This window comes from Balaenoptera musculus, chromosome 1, assembly GCF_009873245.2.
Source record: "Balaenoptera musculus isolate JJ_BM4_2016_0621 chromosome 1, mBalMus1.pri.v3, whole genome shotgun sequence".
Taxonomy (NCBI): Eukaryota; Metazoa; Chordata; class Mammalia; order Artiodactyla; family Balaenopteridae; genus Balaenoptera; species Balaenoptera musculus.
In genome coordinates this window covers 152,332,991-152,352,195 of record NC_045785.1, presented here as the reverse complement: position 1 = coordinate 152,352,195, position 19,205 = coordinate 152,332,991, and the positions used below count along the sequence as shown (strand labels likewise).

At 55.3% G+C, this 19,205-nt stretch overlaps 1 protein-coding gene across 3 annotated transcripts in view; it reads right to left on the bottom strand.

Annotated features, from left to right (window-relative positions):
* The window catches only part of MFSD4A (major facilitator superfamily domain containing 4A), a 33,009-nt gene extending 14,126 nt beyond the window's left edge, over positions 1 to 18,883 (bottom strand). For all 3 annotated transcript variants that reach the window (XR_005018872.1, XM_036844463.1, XM_036844473.1), the window contains exons 1-7: positions 18,573 to 18,883; positions 9,102 to 9,300; positions 8,174 to 8,434; positions 4,974 to 5,136; positions 4,413 to 4,528; positions 3,169 to 3,342; positions 297 to 444 (exon numbers count right to left, since the gene is read on the bottom strand). Coding sequence is in view for 2 of the 3 variants with exons in the window: in XM_036844463.1 (XP_036700358.1) it covers positions 297 to 444; positions 3,169 to 3,342; positions 4,413 to 4,528; positions 4,974 to 5,136; positions 8,174 to 8,434; positions 9,102 to 9,300; positions 18,573 to 18,802 (1,291 nt within the window). In the remaining variant the exon portion in view is untranslated. The remainder of the gene's footprint in view (positions 1 to 296; positions 445 to 3,168; positions 3,343 to 4,412; positions 4,529 to 4,973; positions 5,137 to 8,173; positions 8,435 to 9,101; positions 9,301 to 18,572) is intronic.
* Between the last annotated feature and the right edge of the window lie 322 nt (positions 18,884 to 19,205).

The window sequence follows — 19,205 nt, the reverse complement described above, 5'->3', positions numbered from 1 at the left end:
TGCCAGCTGTGGGTCTGCAGACACCGCTACGGAAAAAAAAAAAATGGGAAAGAGATGCTTACTGTTTCTCTGTGGTCTGAAATCACATGATCCGGTATAACGTTGAATGGGGGGGGGGGGGGCACGTGGGCCAGAACAAGCCTGTTGCCCCCAGAGTCAGGAGGGGAGCCTTCACTTCTGTGAGGAGGTGGGGCAGGGACCTTGTAGCTGGAAGACCCCAGGAAGAGGGGCTTGCGCGGGGGAAGCAGCGCCCCGCCCGAGGGAGTGCCTCTTCGCTCTTGGGCGGGCGGGCTCACCTCTGTACTGCAGGATGTCCTCAGTGTAGGCCAGCATGCTGGGAAAGGTGCTGCTGAGAAACAGGCCCAGACTGGCTGTCCCCACGAACAGGAAGACGACGTTGTAGGAGAAAACAAGAAGCACCAGGAACGTCACCACCACGCCGACCTGTCATGGCGGAGACGGAGGCGATGAGAAATTGGGGAAAAGCTGGGTGGTCATGGAGAAAGGAAAACCAGCAGTCCGTCTCCAGACTTGAAAAGTTCCTCTCCGACCGCAGGGGCAGCGCTGTGTGACCCGTGCGCTACCCTGTGGAATATGTGGGAACTGCACCGTCCCCAGTTGGTGTCGGCCAAGGAAACCCTGAGAATAGGAGCAAGGGGGGAGGGGAGCCCAGCCGGACATCTCGCAAACAGCCTACCGCGCATGCCTTAGAAACGCTTAGCTCCTTCTCCGCTCCGACCTTACAAACAAAGCCTTGAAGAGTCACCCGGAAAATCTCTAGACTTGGGAAGTTTTAAAAACACCTAACTCTCTTAAGTTAGCCTGCATGACAGAAGACTGAGGATGCCAAGGGCGAATTAGCAACTCTGCCGACAAACTCTGCTCCCACTCGGCGCGGCCCCCTCCTCAGTCGGTGGCGCAGACTGGCTGTCTGCCTGCTTCCCACCTCCCTACCAGCCCCTCATCCTCACCTCTGTACCGGGACACACACGCTCCCTCTCCCCCGCCCATCTTCTTCCCTAGCCAACTGTAAGCTCCTTAAAGGCAGAGACGTCATCTTATAGAACTCAGCACCCCGGCAGTTCCCCGCAGGGCCCCCCCGACGTGTGTACTCATTAACCAGTAAGTGGTTGTTGAGATCCAGGAGAACATCAAGAGCAGAGTGACCCTTAATTTTAAAATGAGCGGAATCTGGGAAGAAGTTGCAGTGAATTCGAGACATGGCAGCTGCCGCATCTGGGAGCTTGCTCAGGGTTGTTCAGGTGTAGTCCCAACAGGCTGCCCACGAAAAGTACCTGAAAAGCTTTAAAACAATTCAGACACCCAGGTTCCCCTCCACACTTCCCCCTGCTCCCCGAATCAGAATCTCTGGGGTAGGGGCCCAGGAATCTGTATATTCCAAAAGCACCTCCAGTGGGTCTAGTGTATTTGGGAATCACTTGCTCTAGGATAGTGTTTTCCTAAACTTGCTCGATGACACGAACCCCCTAGAGTGTTTGTTGAATACACAGATTGCTAGCCCCCTCCCCTGGACATTCTGATTCACTAAGTCTGAGCTGGACCCAGAAATCTGATTTTCCTTTTTAAAAACCAGCACCCCGGGTGAGTTTATCATCAGTGCCTAACTCATGTGGAGGCTTCAGACTTCCTTTTCTCACCAACCCAGAGTTATACCCACTGTCTTCTAGGCAGCTGGCCTCGTGTGCTAGAGGGTCTGGCCACCAGCAGCCCCTGTACCCTCACTCTTGTCCACCTCACGGACCTGAGGAGTCTTTCTGCTTGCATCACGTCACCATCGCCCCAGCTCCACAGAACAGGGCCCGTCTTCTTACTAAGCTTAGCACTTCCTTCGCCTCTGTCCTTCGACCCCATCCCTTCTCCCCTGGCCTTCTTCATTCACTTACTCTCTGACGTGCTATCCTCACAGGCCTCCTCCTTAGGGCTTCCTGCCTTTCTCCTCTGCCTACAAACACGCTCGTACCACCTGACTCCTGTCAAACAAGACTCCCTTCACAGACATATTTGCAATTCTCACACCTCCACTTCCTTCTTATCCTCAACCTCTTTTTTTTTTTTTTTTTTGGCTTGCACTGTGCGGCTTGCGGGATCCTAGTTCCCAGGCCACCAGGGATCAAACCTGTGCCCCCTGCAGTAGAATCACGGAGTCCTAACCACTGCACTGCCAGGGAATTCCCACCCTCAACCTCTTGAGTTTGGCTTCTACCCCCCTCCCCCCACCTCCAATCTACATTGAACAGAAATTTCTTTCTTGAAAGTCATCAACCAGCACAAGGCCAAATCCAAGGGCCTTTCTTGGGGCTCATGATCTTTGACCTCTGTAGCCTCTACATTATTTCCCAACCTTCTCTCCACTAGAAACTCAACTCAAGGAAGTACTTTCCAACAGTGGATTGGACTTCCTGGAAAGGTAGTGAGTTTCCAGTCACTCGGGGGTGTTTAGACAGACTGTGGACCCCTTGGAAGGGATATTATAGAGGTGATTCAATCCCTGGTCGGAGGTTGGGCTAGACAACCTTACAGGAATCTGTAATCTGGACCTCTTTGTCATAGATGGTGGCATGGACACACATGAGGGCAAAAGTCTTAACCCACTTCTCGGGCCCAGACCTCCTGCCTCCGGAGCAGACCAGTTCCTTGAAGGCCATCCTACATGCCAGTCTGGTTACTTAAGAATCATCTGGGAGAGCTGCAAGATGTAAATTCCCAGGCCCCAGCCCAGAGATGGTGATTCTGAAGGCCAAGGGATCCCTGGCCTCCACTGGCCATAGGGCTCTGACCAGCTGGGCACCAAGGTGAACAAGGGAGGATCAAGGCCAGCACCTGCTTCTCTCTACTCCTTGCAGGCTGTCAGCTGGGATCTGCTCCAGACGCAGCACTAATCGTCTCCTACAGCCCCTTTCTTCAATGGGTACAAAATCAGAGGCCCACAGAGGGGAAAGGACTTTTCCAAGATCACATGAATAGGCTCCACCCCTTGGATTTCCATCCCTTCCCCACCAGCTTCTCTCTCCTCTCCTCTCCTCCCTCTACTTCTACATTCCTCACCTGCTGGCAGAGTCCAGTTCCGAGCAAGTGTCCTGGGGCAGTGCTAGGGCCAGGAGTGAATGGTTCTTCTGGGTCTCCAAAAAGTGAAAGGAGGCCACTTACCACATTGACGAAAACCATGGTAGCTGGCTTCACTCTTGAGGAGATGGGAATGGAGATGAGCCGACCCAGAGTGATGAAGCCCCAGAAGAGGCTGGGGAGGTAACCGGCCACCTTGTGTCCCACAGACAGCGGTTTCTCTACTGCATAGCTGTACACAAAGGCGGAGTATGCCCCCTGTGGGGAGACAGGTCCTGCTGAGCACACCTGCAGCGTCCCCTCGCAGAGGAGGCCTAGCTGGGGCAGGTGTGGTGTGGGCTGGCAGGGACTGGTCCTGCTGCTAGAGGCTTAGGGGTGGGCTTGGAGCCGAGACCACGTGGCATACACAGGCCTGAGCTGAGAGTGGAACCTGGGCACCACAGCTTCCGGACGGTGCCTGCAGGAGCTAGGGGATCCAGGAAGGTGTCTCTGGGTCCCCACGGGAGTCCCGAAGGGTCTGGTCATGCAGGCTCTGCTCCCCCCTTCAACCAGAGCAGAGTTCCACTACATGCCTTATTTATGAGCATTCCACAGAAGGTTTTTTGTTGAAGGAAGGGTGCTGCAGCTGAAAAAAAGGTGTGTATAGGCATCTCATTTTACAGATGAGAGGGCAGAGGGAAGTGACTTGCCCAAGGTCACACTGAGAGTTGGAAGTCAACCAGTACTGTCACGAGTACTTTCCACCAGGTCATGTAGGTTTTTAGGGCCTTTTCTTTGGAGAGTCCCTCATATGGCAACCAGTTAATCAATCAGCCATTCAAAAATGTCCTAATCCTTAGAGATTTCTGGAAAAAGGCACTAAACAGAGTAACAGAGGTCACTAGTGGACTGAATAGCTGGGCCCAGATCCTGCCTGTAGTTTGTTTACCACGTGGCTTGAGAAGCCCAGGCTTCGAATGTATTCCAGGAAGCAGAGTGCCCTAGAGTTTATATGGCATGACCTCTACCTGGGGGAATAGGGCACTGCCCCTTTAAGAAATGTGGGGAGCCTACACTCAGTAACAAACCAGAGGCCCCTAACCACAGAGTTCATGAAAATAAAAACAACTGAATGAGACAGGAAACCACAGCTCCAAGGGGCTGTATTCAATTCTGGAGAGGCTCTCCCCTGGGACTTGTGCTTGGTTTAAATTTTTGGGCCCACTGTAGTATAGGTGAGGTCTCTAGGAAACCTTGACGTTCCTCCTTTCTCTTACCATCCCCAGATTTGAGGCTCAGGGAGCCCAGGGGGGTGCCCAATAAGGGACACCGTCCAAGGGCAGGCTCACCGTCAAGCCGTCGGTCATGAACAGGACCAGGGCGGCTGTGATGTGGATGGCGAAGAAAGAAGAAGGGACTCCTTTGAAGTTCTTCCTCTGGCAGCAGCTGAACAGGTCCTCATGCCCTGGATGAGACACGAGAAGAGCAGGGACAGGTCTCAGCTCCTGCTCCCTTCCTCTGCACACCCAGGGACAGTGGCCGGCAGTCAGGAGAGCCCTGGCAGAGGGGAGACCACTTACTGCCTCCCACCTTCTCCAGCTTCCAACTGTCTATTAGGAACAGCCCCTGTCCATCTCACAGTGTTGTTGGAAGCAAGGCTCAGAGAGGTCAGGTAACTCGCCCAGGGTCACACAGGAGGGGTTAGGCAGAATGCAGGCTGGAGCCAGAAGTCTGCCTTCCTCATTCTCTTGGCCAGTTTGTTCCATCTCCTGCCTCCCGAGACCAGCAGTGCCAAGGGTTCTTCCCCAACCATTCTCACCTGTGATCTACGTTCTCCCTCTGGGTGGGAGGGCTTACCAGGGAAGCCTCGGTATGGGGCCATGAGCCTGAGAGTTCATTAGAGCCCCCACCTGGGTGAAACTTAGGGGGCAGCGAGGAAGTGTCTTCCTTCTCAGGAGGCTGCGTCTCCAGGGTGAGCTCATCTGCAGACAGGAGTAGGGGCCTCCTCTGAGGGCAGCAGGTCAGCAGCCGCTCTTTGGACAGCAGATACAGCACAGCCATGGGCACCGGGAGCTGGGGGTGGGCAGAGGGTCAGGAGAGCCCTGTTCCCATTGGGGTCCCCATTTCCCATGCCTGGCCTGCCGCATACACCTCCACGTGGCTGTGTGGCAAATGTCTGCACAGTCCTGGGAGAAGACAGCTCTTTTCCCAGGGTGCCCACCTGGGGAATGCAGCCAGGTGCCTTGACCCCTGGGCAGGCTTGGTGTAATTGCTGCCCGACTTTAACCACAGTCATTTCCCTGAAAAGACAGGTACTTGTCACATGCAAAGCTTGGACTCACACCGGGCCTCTGCTGGCACAGGAGGTGCTAGAGATAAACTCCTTTCTAACATCCTTGTCCTGAGCAGGGCTGGAGCAAGGCCCCTCACACTCATTCATGCTGGTAGAGCATGTGATGCTTTACAAAGAAGTTTGGCTTTTGTTCATCACAGTTCTGTAAAACGTGCTGGGGGGAAATCATTAACCCCATTTTCCAGGTGGGGCAACTGACGCTCAAAGTTATTACTTAGTCAAAACCTGTTACAACTGGAAGAGACCTGAGAGCGTTAGTGCCGGTCACACAGCTGACTTGAGGCACAGCGCTAGACTGGCGCCCGGGCAACCTGATTCTGACCAGTGCCATCTCCATGTCAGGGGCTGTTCTGGGTGATGTTATACCTTATGAAGGTACAGAGGCTATCCTCAGGGAAAACAGGGAGAGACAGGGACTCCTTTGGATTGAAAAATGCATGCTGTGAGCAACACACATGCAGAGCCCAGTGTCACGTTCACTGATATTTATGTTAAGCCGCTTCAGTTTTATGAACTCCCCAGAGTACTGGGAAACGTCTCCTGCTCCTGAGGTTGCCTGGAGAAGCCTTCACCGCCTCCCGCAGGTGCCTTGCCTGTGTTTAACCACCCTTGCTGCCAGGAAGCTCTTCATCAAGTCTAACCTCTGCAACTTCATCCCAGCTCCTTTTGCTTCAGAAAGAGAGGAAGGCCAGGGAACCGCGGAAGTGTCCCAGGGGCTAATGGGCTCCTCTGGGCTCGCCGGCGAAGCTGGCCGGGTAGACGGACGTCAGGGGGCTGCCAGCCCCTGCCTAGTGCTGCTCTGGGGAAGCCTCCCCGTCGCCTGGAGGCAGGCTGGCTCACATAGACATTTTCCCAAGTCACCTGAATGCCACCCCTGTGCTGACACCTCCCTGTGGGCACCTTGGGAGCCTCCCTCCACTTATAAATAAGTCAGACACACCCCAGCAGCATTAGAGCCATAAATCTGGCCTGAATGGGTGAGACAGCCCCTGCCCTCAGGAGTCCTGGGTCTAATGGGGGAGGTGAAGCCCTCCGTCCAGTCTGATGGGAGAAACAGGAAACCCACACACAGAGGCCTGTGGTAGCAGAATGCCTGGGGGAAGGCCAAGGGGAAACAGCTGTAAAAGAGGTGTGCTCACGCAGGTTGGGCTCTCCAGGGAGGTGGGTGGTGGGAAGGACTTCACAGAGGACTGGCTGACGGTGCTGGCAGGAACACTATAAGAAGCCCATTCAGGGAAGGTAGGCTCTGCCTTAAAAGTCAGAGAATGCCAGGTGGGCTGGCCTGTGTGAATGTGTTTGCCCACATGCATGCACAGCCCATTCTCTTCTGGGGTGGGCTGTTTATCTTCAGACACAAACCAATGGAAAAAGTCCGGAAATCCTGCAGCAAACAAAGTGCCTCCAGTCTGCACCTCATGGGGCAAGAGAAAACAGACCTCAGGCTTAAGCTGGCTGGACCTTCCGGCTTCCTGGTCCCAGAGTCTCAGCCTTGACATTGTACTGACAGTGCTCTGTGCCTTCGTAGGTCCCCTGTGGAGGGCACAGGCCCAAAGCTGCATTGTTTCCAAAACAATGATGGGCATGGGCAGAAAGGAAAAGGAGCAGAGGGAGAGGGGTATGTTTTTCAGAGGCCCCAGTGAAGAATCTGGTACAGGGAAAGTTACAAAAGGGAAGGGAAAATGAGCAGCGACTATAGGGCAGCTGGTAGGGGCTTGTGCTGGGGGTCAGGGTTCCAGCCTGGCCAAGCCTCTTCCTAGCCCCTTATCAGGCCCTTGAGCCAGTGATGGTATAACACCCCTGCCCTGCTGTTTAAGTGGGACTGGGTGCCCGCAAAGGCCTCTTTCAATGCTACGTGTATAGCATCACTCTGAGGCCCAGCCTGCCTGCCTCAGGAGGGGTAGGTAACAAGTCTGCCTAGAGCAAAGACAGACTCCAAGTTGGGGTGACAAACCATGTGGCACCTCCATCCCATAGCCAGGTGGATGGCCACCTGGAATACTCCCCCCCACCAGTGCGTGCTCCTGGTGTTCACGACCATTCTTCCCAAGCTGGAGAGGAGCTGGCGGCGAGGGTGTCCCACCTCTCCCTCTGGCCCCAGCCTGGGCTAACTCGGGCTGCAGGGCACCAGAGGAGGTTTCCAGCCAGAGACCAGAGTCAGTCCTGACTTAGCAGGGGAGGATGAGAGCTGGGGTGCAGAGGGCCTTGGTATCTGACCCAGACACAGTGACGTGGTCTCCCTGTTCTGCTCCCACCAGGGCAGCCTTGGCAGGCAGGGTCCCTTGGAGGTCATCTTGTCTATCCTCCAGCCTCCACAGGGGCCCACCTCACAGCAGGCACAGGAGAATCCCACTAGTGATTGAGGACCCTGGAGAAGAGCCTGGTATGTCCTGCAGTGCTCTGTCCCGGGGTCTACATCATCTGGCCTTGGAGGAAAAGAGCTGGTTCCCCAGGGAACCTCTGATGACTTGGAAGTTGACCCTGATCTCATTGCACTAAACCTGCTCACTGTTTCACCTCCCTTGACAATCGCAATCCCAGGATGTCACAACTGAAGGACCTTAGAGGTGATCTCCTGCAGCCCCCTGTGTTCAGATGAATCCCCGGGGGTCAGTTCTCCCCTCTTCTTGCCTTCCTGAAGGCATATCTCAGCCCCAGTACGTTTCTCAGAAACAGAAGAATCTGTACTGGGAGCTGGTATGGACTGGTATGGGTGACTGTCCACTGGTGCCCACCCAGCCCTGCCCCAGTGGCACTCACATTGATCAGGGCCATGATCCAGAAGGCGTAGGACACACGGGCCCCTGCCCCGTCCTGTGGGGTCAGCCCAGGGAGCGTCTGGTTGGACCAACGCTGGGCCCCAGTATGGTGGTGGGCCAGGACCCTGGAGGCATGGAGCAGGTGGCCACCGGAGGTGGCGTTGGCTGTTCTGTTGGTGGGCAAGCAGCTGGCCTCAGACAGAAAGGGGTCAGCGATAAGGGGGCTCAGCAGTGCACCAAAGCCCACAAAGAAATGGAGAACCTGGGAAGAGAAGAGAATCGGGGTGGGTGGAGGCATGCCTCAGGCTTTGCCTGCCCCCCACCTTGTGTCCCATCTGGGGAGCCCCTGCCTGGGAGCAGCAGGGTGGGAGGCAAGAGAGGTGAGGAGCGAAGCTCCTGTCACCACCTTCCTGCCCGGGATAACTTGGTGACAGTGGCCAACCCCTCCCTCTCTCTTCTTTCCCAAAGCTTAACCACCAGCTGGGGGCTGTTCCCAGGTTAGCATCCACCAGTTAACACCCCAAAAGGAAGGGGGCTTAGTAAAGGGAAGGGCTGGACTGGAATCCTGGGTAACTGGGAGGAGAAGGAAGGAAGAAGAAACACAGAGAGAGGAGGAGATGAGAGAAAACACCAAGCCCTTCCATCACGCCCTTTCCAACTTACAAAGAACCTTTGCTCATTAGCACTTAGATTCCTCTGACCACCTGCAGGCCAGGATCATCACTCCATTTTAGAGATGAAGAGACCTGAGCCCAGAGATAACGGCCCAGTATAGTCCAGCTGGAAACGGTCACACTGAACTTGACCCTGCTCCTCTTTCTGGGTCACCGTCCTGGTCTCGGGGAGGAGATGCCTGGCTGGGGGGAGAGGGCTGAGGGAGCTCCCCTGTGCCCTGCCTGCCCCCAGCCCCACGCCTGCTGGGGGCTCACCTGGAGGAAGACCGCCGAGTCCTTCTGGTAGATCCTCACCAGCTGCATGTTGGCCACGGTGTCGATGCAGCCCATGGCCAGGCCCGCCAGCGCCATGACTGAGGCCAGCACCTTCACGTCTCGGCAGAAGGGGATGGCGGCGAACACCAGGGAGATGGCCAGAGAAGAGGTGAAGAGGGCCCATAACGACTGGGCCAGGCTGCAGTAGCGGAGGGTGCGGTCAGTGGAGGGGGGCCGGAGCCCTTCGAAGGAAGACCCCCCACCCCGTCCTCCACTCACTGGGTGGCCCCCCGGGGAAGCCGAGACGCTTCCCCCCGCCTCTGGTCCAAGAGCAAAGGGAGCTGTGGCAGAAGCTCTGTCACGTGTTAGCTATGGGTCATGGGCAAGATGACTGGGTCTGCCCAGATAACAATCCCTACCACGCAGGGAGGTTGTGAGAGCTATGTAATGGACACTTCACAAAGCGTAACTGCTATTATTGGACTTAGAAGTGATTTTGTATCATTTGCTTAAACTTTAAATTGTTTGCTTATAAACAATTATATGCAAAGATATTTCCATGTCTCTCACGGAAGGTGTGAGGGGAATGGCTTTGAGGGCCTCCAGGGAGCCGTGCCACATGCGTGAGCCTGGAGGGGGGCCGGGGACGGCTGCTGAGCCGGGCTGCAGTGCCCTCCCCGCACAGGAACGGAACACGCCAGGCCCTCTGCAGGCACCAGGCCTGAGCTGCCTGAACCAAAGCCCACAGCCGAGGTATTTGGGGAAATTGGTGACCCCTCTATGGGCAGAGCTGTTGGACTCTGTGCCTGGCAAGTGTCCAGAAGGGAGGCCCCACTGAGAGGTGTCTGAGTGGTGACCTTCCCCCAGAGGAGCCCACAGCAGCAGGCTGAGTGAGTGAAAGGATGAGTGAACACATGGGTGGAGGCCTGAGGCTCTGTCCGGTCTTTCGGGTACACTCCGCCCAGTAAGCAGACTCTCGGAGAAAGGAAGGAAGCCTCGTATTTTCTGGGGCCAGTCTGAAAGGCTAACGTGGGGGGAAGGAGAATGGGCAGCAAGCAGGTTCTGGAAGGGGGAGGTTGTAGAGGAAAGTGTCTCAGATTATGAGAAGGTGGAGGGCCCCAGGTGCCTTCGTCTGGCTGCCGGACCTGGAGGGGTGGAGGTGGGAGTGTTGGTATTTCTGTGACAAGAAGACCTGAGTTTCCAGCTCACCGAGGAAAAGGGGGAGGCCCCAAGAGACCCCTCAGACTGTCTTTTCCCAGAGGTTCTTGCCTCTGACCCTGTTGGCTCTCAGCTTTTCATCTCGCCCCATCTTTGATGAAATCCTTTATCAGAAGGGCTCTGCTGGTAGCAGCAGTTCTTTATTTTCTCATTTTCTTATTTCCAGGCTGATCTGCTGATTGGAGATTACCAATCATGACCCCTGTCTGTTCCCAGCTCAGAGCTGTGTGTGAGGGGGCAGGGGAGACTCACTTCACCCCGGCCACTAGAAGGAGAACAAGAGGGTCGTGTTGTGGAGAGGCCTGTTCAGGTCCCTCCCAGCACCCCCTTCCCGCTCCCCAAGCATCCCTGCTCTGCCGGCCTCCAGCACTGACAGCCTGGGCCACTCACCAAGCTTCATGCGTTTCTGCTTCCTGCTGCCTGGTGGCCTGTCTCATTGGTACTGGCACAGAGGCGATGCCCACACCTCTGCAGGCTGATACAATCCACAGGCCTCTCAGAATAGCTCTCTCTTTCCCCTTCCTTTCCCCGCACAAGATCGACTAGGCAGCTTCCTGGGTGGCCTGACTTCAGGGATAGCAAGAGGGTCCCCATCTCCCCCTCAAGTGTTTCCCCCACTGAGCTGCTACGTGGGCCTGACACTGCCACAACCTCACTCACCACTTCGCGGTAAAGCACTGACACTCCAAGTACAAAAATGCTCTCTTGAAGAATTAATACATTATCCTTATTGCCCTGAAAACCCTGGATGAGAGTGGTTAACCAGTCCTGTAGCACCGTCCTGCGGGTACGGGACCTGGGATCAGTGAACTGAGATAGGCAGGAGCTGTGGGAAGGTGTGGGAAAAGAAAGGAGAACTAACATTACAGGGTACATGAAAACAACGAACGCTTGTTTACAGGGTCCAAGACATTTGGTGTACGTGACAACGCTGTGAGGTAGACCTTGCAATTGTGCCTCGTGTGACCCACGAGGAAACTGAGGCTGAGAAGGGCTAAGAAAGTAGCAGACAGATCCTTGACCCAAACCCAGGGCTTCTGACTTGCTGTTCCCTATGCCATGCTGCTTTCCCACGGAGGAGTGTGCACGTGCGTGCGTGTGTAAAAAGGCTGATGCTGGGCCACGGACGCAGCCAAGCTGCAGAGGGGAGCAGCCAGGGAGTGTGAGGCCAGATTCTTCAGAGTCTTGGTCTTAGGAAGCAATGGCAAACAGCTGTAGCCACTAGAACACGAGCCCCCAGTGGACCCTCTGCTGGTGTTATGGAAACTCCAACTGCTTCCGGATAACTGCTGGCTCCGTCGCAAGCTTCCCAAGGCATCTGCTGTATCCTGTTCATTGTGGGACCCCCATGTCTGGACTGTGTTTGCCCCTGAGGTGTTTGATCCAGGGTTGCTGGATGTTGCTAGTGAAATGGGAATGCTTGAGAAAGGCTTGTGTCATCACCCCACGCAGCATGGCCTGGAGAAAGGGACTAGAGACCGTTAGGAGGCTGATGTGGGATAGTATGGGGGTGACAGAGAGAGAGAGCCAGAGCCAGAGACAGAGGTAACGAGATAAAGAATCTAGTGGGCCAAGTTGCCAGGAAGGTGCTGACTGGAACAGCAGGAGGCCCAGGAGGCGGGGATGGGGTTTGGGAAGGGCTGGTGGCCAGTGGGCAGCCCTGTCCAGGCCTCTCCTCTCTCCAACTGGTACCCTCTCACCTTGTTATTCCAGAGAAGGACACTCGGTGCCCAAAGGGGGCTCTTTCGTTCCCAGGCCCAGTGACAGGCAGGAGGGAGGGATAAAAAGAGAACAGGAGGAAGGAGAGGCTGGAGGGAGGCTGGCTTGGGAAGTCCCCTCCCTGTGACTCCTGCCAACCCCAGGGCCATGGTTTGACCTTGCAGCCTGCCAGATGCGTTCCTGGGGTATCGGGCGGGGTGAGCGGGCGGGGGGGGGCGGGAGAGATGGAGACCTGTTCCCAATAAATGGGGACAGCCGCACCACAACGAACCCTGGGTTTGGAGCCCAGGCTGCCCACCCTCCCCAGTTGTTTCAGCAGGGCTGTGCCTGGTCCTTCCAAAAATCAGCCTGAACAAGTTTCTTTAGAATGGTATGTTGTTGCCAAGAAAAAAGGAGTCCTAGACACATCTCAGAGCCAGACTGAAATACACTAATTGTCTTGGTCACTTAATGGTTTGGTCAATGGCCCCTTCCAGGAAAGTGGGTAATTGAAAATTATAGAATAATAATGTCATCGCAGCTTTGGCAGCACGGATGTGGTGGGATTTGTAATCAGAAGACTGGTCCTAGGCCCACCTCTGCCACTTCCCAGCGGGCGGCTCACGGCAAGCCACTCACACTTAGCCCTTCTGAGCCTCAGGTGCTCCGCTATAAATCAGGGATATGAAGCACTGCCGCGCAGAGGGAGTGAGACGTTACAGTCGGTCCTCCTGTGCTCACTCACTGGAAGCTGCCTCCCGGCCACCTGCAGCTCACCCCCTCCCTGCAGGCCCTGGGCCGCCCCCAAAGAGCACCATCAGGCCCAGAGAAGCAGGCTCGCTGGACAGAAAGGGTCAGAGAACTGGAGCCAGCTCCTGCCCGACACCCCCGCCCCGCCCATTTCTGCTGCCAGGCCCTCTGACTGCCAGAGTGGCACTGAGGACCAAAGAGTCCTACCCCCCATTTTACAGATCAGGAAGCCGGCCCAGACAGGGAAGAGAGCGAGTAATGCTGAGTGGGGACCTGGTTTCTGACTCCCATCCAGGAAAAGGCCAGCGTGGTGTCGTGGAACGTCCCTCCCCTGGCCCTGGGCTCTGATGTTTATTCAGGCCAATGAGAGGAAGGGCCCCACTCCCCCAAGACAGTCTAGGGAACCCTTCCTCAAGAAGCCTGAGAAACGTCCAGGTTACTTATTAACGGCTCCACACGGAAGGTGCAAACGGGCAAGGGAGAGCAGGGAGCCAGGTGCCTGCCCCGCCAGCTGGCTGTGTGACCTTGAGCACACTGCGGGCCTGTCAGCCCCGGTGCTCTGCCTTACCCAGAGGGCACATGTGATCACCTTGTCCTGCCATGGGTGCCTGCTCTGGCCTTCCTGGTTCTGTCATAAGAGGAGGGGCTGCTAGCCTCCAAAGCAGGGGAAGGGCTTGAGCAAAACAGTAAGATGTCAGCCAGCTGTCTAGCCCTCCACTGCCCAGGGGTGGGGAAGAATGCTGCTGAGGGCCAGCCCCGTGCCACCGGGTGAGCGACCCCAGGGCGGCACTCACATTCTCCTCACATTTTTACCTCAAGGGATTCCCCCTGTCCACCCTGGATAATCTCCTTCCCTGAAGGACCAGGGAAAGGGGCAGAATGCAGAACCAGGAGGGGTCAGAGGCATCCCCAGCTCCCCTCCACCCCAAAAGGGGCCGGCAGTCTCCCAAGAGAGGAGCGGGGCCTGGGACAGGAACCAGGGGACAGGACACCCCTGGGAGTGAGGGCAGGCTGGAGACTGCAGTGCAAGCCAGGGCGAGAGGGAAGGGGTGACAGACTGAGGCAGGGGCGGGGGGAAAGGTCCCCCTCTAACTGGGTCCCCCCACACTGACACCCCAGCTTGTTTGACACCCTTTGTTAAGGCTTGGGGGACCCAGAAGGAGGAGCCAGGAAGCCTGTCTTTGGGGGGATCCCTGTTAGACTCAGATCAGGGGAGCACCCTTGCATGACGACGTTCCCTGGCTCAATGGGTGCTGGACCCACAGGGAGTGCTCCTTACACACTGGTTAAACTTGCAGCTCTGTCTGCCTGGAACACCTCTCCCCACGTTCTTTGCTTGCATGGCTCTCTCCTGTCATTCAGGTGTCAGCTCAGAGAGGCCTTCCCTGACCACTGAGCTAAAGTAACCCCCAACTCTGTAGCTCTCCATCCTTACCCTGCCTTATTTCCTTCATTTCACTAAAATGATCCTCCAGAATGTAAGCTCCATTAGAGTAGGGACCTGTGTCATATTCACCCCCAAAACAGGGTCTGGCTCAAGAGATATTTGTTAAATGAGTGAATTAAAGGGTGGGATGAGTTTTGAGATTTTTTTAATTAAAAAAATGAAATATAATTTATATACCAAAAAATTAATCTATTCAAAGTGTACAATTCAATGGTTTTTTTTTTAGTATATTCAGAGTTATGAACTCATCACCACAATCTAAGTTTAGAGCATTTACATCACCCCCAAAAGAAATCCCTTCCCCATTAGCAGTCACTCCCCATTCCTCTCTGCATCCCACCCTCAGCCCTAGGAAACTACTCATCTACTTTCTACCTCTATAGATTTTCCTACTCTGAACTTTCACATAAATGACACCATAACAGTATGTGGTATTTTGTGACTGGCTTCTTTCACTTAGCATAACATTGTCAAGGTTTACCCATGTTATAGCATGAGTCAGTACTTCATTCGTTTTTATGGCTGAATAATATTCCATTGTGTGGAGAGACCACATTTTGTTTGCCCATCCATCCGTTGATGAACATTTGGTTTGTTTCCACTTTTTGGCTATTATGAATAATGCTGCTATGAACATTTATGTATAAGTTTTTGTGTGGACATGTTTTCAGTTCTTTGAGGAGTATACCTAGGAGTGAAATTGCTGGCTCAGATGCTACCTCCCATGTAGAGATGGATTTTTAAGCAAGAACCATGTCTGGTGCCAGACCCCTAGGAGACCTTCAGCCCACGTTTGCTACATGCTGAAAGGTGGACAAGCTGCTGGAGGGAGAGGCAGAGGCTTTCTAGATGGGAGACTAACCAGGGTCTGGCTCAGAGAAGGGAACTGGCTTTTGTATTGTGATCCCAGAACCACAGGGGGCCAGCATCCTGGGGAAGTAGGTCAGATAGTGGCCTGGGGAACATTGCATGGAGATTGGGTTTCATGCAGTGCGCAGGAGAGAGTCAGAGGTGGGTATTGGGAAGGCAGGGCTGCAGGAAATTGAGGAAAAAAGAAAGGTAGAGAAAGAGATAGTTAATATAGCAAAGAGAAGAACTCAAGCCTTCCTTTAAGAGCATGTGTGCAGAAGAGAGGCCCAGGTGAGGCTGGGAAAAGGTTGGGGAAACTCTGAAAGCCATTTATCTGCCCTGATGCCTTTGAGATAAAGGGGTCTCCCAAACTGCCCAGGGTGGTTAAACAGGTCCCCATGGAACCAGGAACAAAACCCTAACCTTTTGTCTAAATACCCCTCCTCTTTCCTATCTGACAAAGCACATATCTATATACCCTGCCAACCAGGTGGCTTTGGGTTTTTCTCTTCTCTGAAAGGCTTCCTGCTCTTGATAAGCAAGATTTTTCTAAGGAAGGTCGAGTCCAGGTTTTTCTGGCCCGAATTGCACCCTTCTCCCTCTTGGCCTGCATGTGGTGGCCTCTTTCAAGATCTCTGTCAATGTCAGAAGAGAGAGAGAGAGCTGGTCCCATCCTGAGCGGAGGGCTCCTGCCCTCCTCTGCACCCACTCTAACATCGAGGCTCTCCACACCCAGTCCCTCCAATGCATGTCCCTTTGGAGGCATCCAGAAACTCTATTCAGCCTTGGAACTCAGTCTGGGCCAAGGAGTAGGCAGGACTTGAGCAGGAACCCTAGAGAAAGAGTGCTGCCCTGACTCTCCTCTCCCTGGTGTGTGTCATCCTGCAATTTTCCCCACTCTCGCACAACAGCTGGCCCTCCCGTCCCAATTTGTTAAACCAACCCTCCTCTCGCAGTACCAGACGAGCTGCACCAGCAGTAATCACGTAAGCTGAAAGCACTAGCAGTGGTATTAGCGTTTTAACTTGTGGTGAAGCCCCAAGGAATCAAGCTTTAGAGGCTGGTTTCAGGGCTGGTGGAGGTTCTGTTTGTTTTGGGAGATGGAGGATTGCGCTCAGCTGTCCAGCCCTAGCTGGGTGATGACTCCTGTCTACACACAGGCCACCCCTGTGATGGCCCTCTATTTCCACTGAAGTCTACTTTGCTCCTAACCAAGGGAAAAGGTTCTTTAAGACATTCTGTCTTGGGGTGGGAGGACTGAGGTTCAGAATTTAAACCTGAACCACTGATGGAACTACTCCCCCTACTCCACCCTACCCCCACCCCTCAGATCCCAGCAGGAAGCCCCAGTGGCCCATAGGTTCCTTCCCAGGAGTGTCAGCTCAGGAGTACTCAGCCCATGAGTATACACAGGGATACTCACGCCATGCCTTTGCCTGGTGAGTATAGGGTATAACTTGTACCCTTCAGAGCTGAAGCTGACTACTATGAGTCAGCTTGCTTTTTTTATGAAAAAGCAAGAGGGATTTCCAAAGTATCTTGTTCTAGACACAAATGTGCGGGTTCATATCCTCACTAGCTTAATAGCTGTGTGACCTGGGGCAAGTTTCTTAACCTCCTTGTGCTTCAGCTTCCTTATGCACAAAATGGAGATAATAGCACTACTCTACAGGGTTGTTGTGAAGGTTAAATGAATTGATACAGTGAGTATCAGTAAGTAAGAACTGTGCCTGGCATTGCCTAAACACTCAATAAAGCTAGTTATTATTGCCACCATGATCATTCTTTTCTGTGAGCCAGTTTCCTGAGGCAAGACCCTTTCCACTGCCTGTTCAGAGCCCCTCGTTGAGTAAGGAGCCCTGAGGGAGGCACAAAGCAAGTAAGGAAGAGCTGGCCCAGCTTGTTGTGTACCTCTGCTGTTTTCACAAAGCCTGGCATGCCAACCTGCCATTTAGAATGATCCTCATTCCCTTTCCTGTTCTTTGCACTACACGGGTTCCTAAAAAGTTCCAGGTAAGGGAGCTTTTGTAAGTCAAAATACTTAAAAACAAAACCAGAAAAATACCCTGACTGATTTCTAATTAAACCTCTAGGCAGAATTAGAAAGGATCTGGAGCTTTTTCTTAAGATTTTCGGAGTCCCCCATGCATGCAATCCTGTACAAAACCCACAGAAACACTATTGTACACAAGGAGACTTGCTTCTCAAGAGGACACTTTGGTTTACAAGAGGATTTTGGTAGTGGGGATAATCACTCCCTAATTGATGCTTTGTCAGTTGGGTGGCTTAATGTGGGGTCTGTATGTATAGACACCTGTGCTCCTCTCCATCAGCTCTAGAAGTGAGGTGGAGGGGGAAACCCACGTCACAGATACCTCTAGCAGAGAGCCAAAGGGCAGCGCCCTTGGCGCAGAATGTCTCCCCAGAGGCGTCAGCTGTGGTTTTGTTCCCAGGCATCTGCTTGCCTGAGTCCATGCAGTCCAGGAAACCACCCAGCCAGAAGCCAGGACTAGGGAAACCTCCAGCAGCCTCTGACTTGCAAGTCATCTAGCCCCTGCTTTGGGTCTGCTCTCCCAGTTGCACTAAGAGAGTGAATCCTACTGCCTTTCCAAAGGGCTCCGTGGAGGTGGCCCTGTCGAATTTGAGCCGGGGGATTGAGGCTCTGCAATGGTATCCAAAGGGGCATCTCTGGGGGCCATGCCAGGCAGAGGCAAGGGAGGAGTAACATGGGGTGGGGGAAAGCGGAGGGGGATCCTGGCACCAGAGCTGGAGTGTCACCTCACTAAGCTATGGGTGAGTCACCCTGTGCCTCCCCTACGTGGACCCAAGTGCTAAGGTCCTGTTTGTCTCAGAGGCAGAAGGGTGCCACCTCCAGGGGCCAATGCAGGAACCCTGGCTCCCTCAGGAGCAGGACCACACAGGACCCACCTGCCCCGTGGCCGCCCAGGGGAAGGGACACCCCGTGTCAGCTGATCTGGAGCTGAGGATCTGAGTGGAGCAGGCCCCAGGGCACTCTGTCCAGCCGCAGCCAGCTCTGGCACTGGGCACGGCCCCTGAGGTGACACTCCCTCTCCTTCCACCTCACTTCCAATTCCGGCCCCCACCCCCGGCAGCAGGGGCTGCAGACAAACCTCAGGTCTGCTGTGCAAGAGGGCGACCCTCCCACCTCTGCAAACTCCCTCACCCCTCTCCCTCGGGGTGTGGGTGGGAGAGAGGGGTGAGAGTTGAGTCTATGCCCTCACCGGGGTGAGCGAAGGCAAATAAACAATCCAGAAGTCACCTTCAGTCTCCAGAGAGAGTTTTGCGGGGAGAGCTGGGGGGGGGGGGAGGGACGCAGCCCTCCAGCTAAGGCTGGGCATGGCTAGCGGAGCGGGGAGGGGTGGTCGCTGCCTTCCAGAAGGCAGGTACAACCGGCGGCCCGAGCCCCGCGGGGGCAGAGACGAGGGTGGCGGGAAGGGTCGGAAGGGTCGGGGGGCTGCGGCGCTCGGGCGCGCGGACCGGGCACTCACGTTCTCTTGAAGACGCCCCCGAGGGCGCTGCCCAGCAGGAGGCAGAGCTGCTGCGAGAAGAAGACCCAGGAGATCTGGGGCAGCGAGCTGTGCGTCTGGCAGCGCAGGTCCAGCAGCGTGGGCCCCAGGAAGGCGATGCACAGGCCGAAGCTGAAGAAGACGCTCCAGTAGGTGAGCGTGGGCTGCAGGTTGCGGCGGAGCAGCCCTGACACGCGGACGTCGCAGCCCATGGTGCCGGCTCGCGGCTGCTGGTCCGGGCGCGCGCGGTGCCGAGTGCCGCTTCGCCCGCGGGAGGGCCAGCAGGGCTGGGGAGGCCGGGGCCGGGGGAGGGGCGGGAGGGGCGGGGAGGGGCCGCCCGGCGAGGGGCCCCGCCCTCGGGCCCAGGGAGCACCGGGGGCGCCTGGGCCGCCCGTGGGCACCGCGTCCGGGCCAGCGCCTTCCTCGTGCGGTGCCAGGCGCCGGCCTCCCCTCCTTCCTGAACTCACGTTTCCACCCTCCCCCGGCTTCGGGAGACCAACCGGGAGCCGCTCTTCACCGCCACCCCCGCTCCCACCCAGCTCCGCGTCTCTCCAGGCTTCTTATCCAGCCCCCCAAGGTTGGAGGGCCTGGACGCCCATTTTAGAGCTGGGCAAA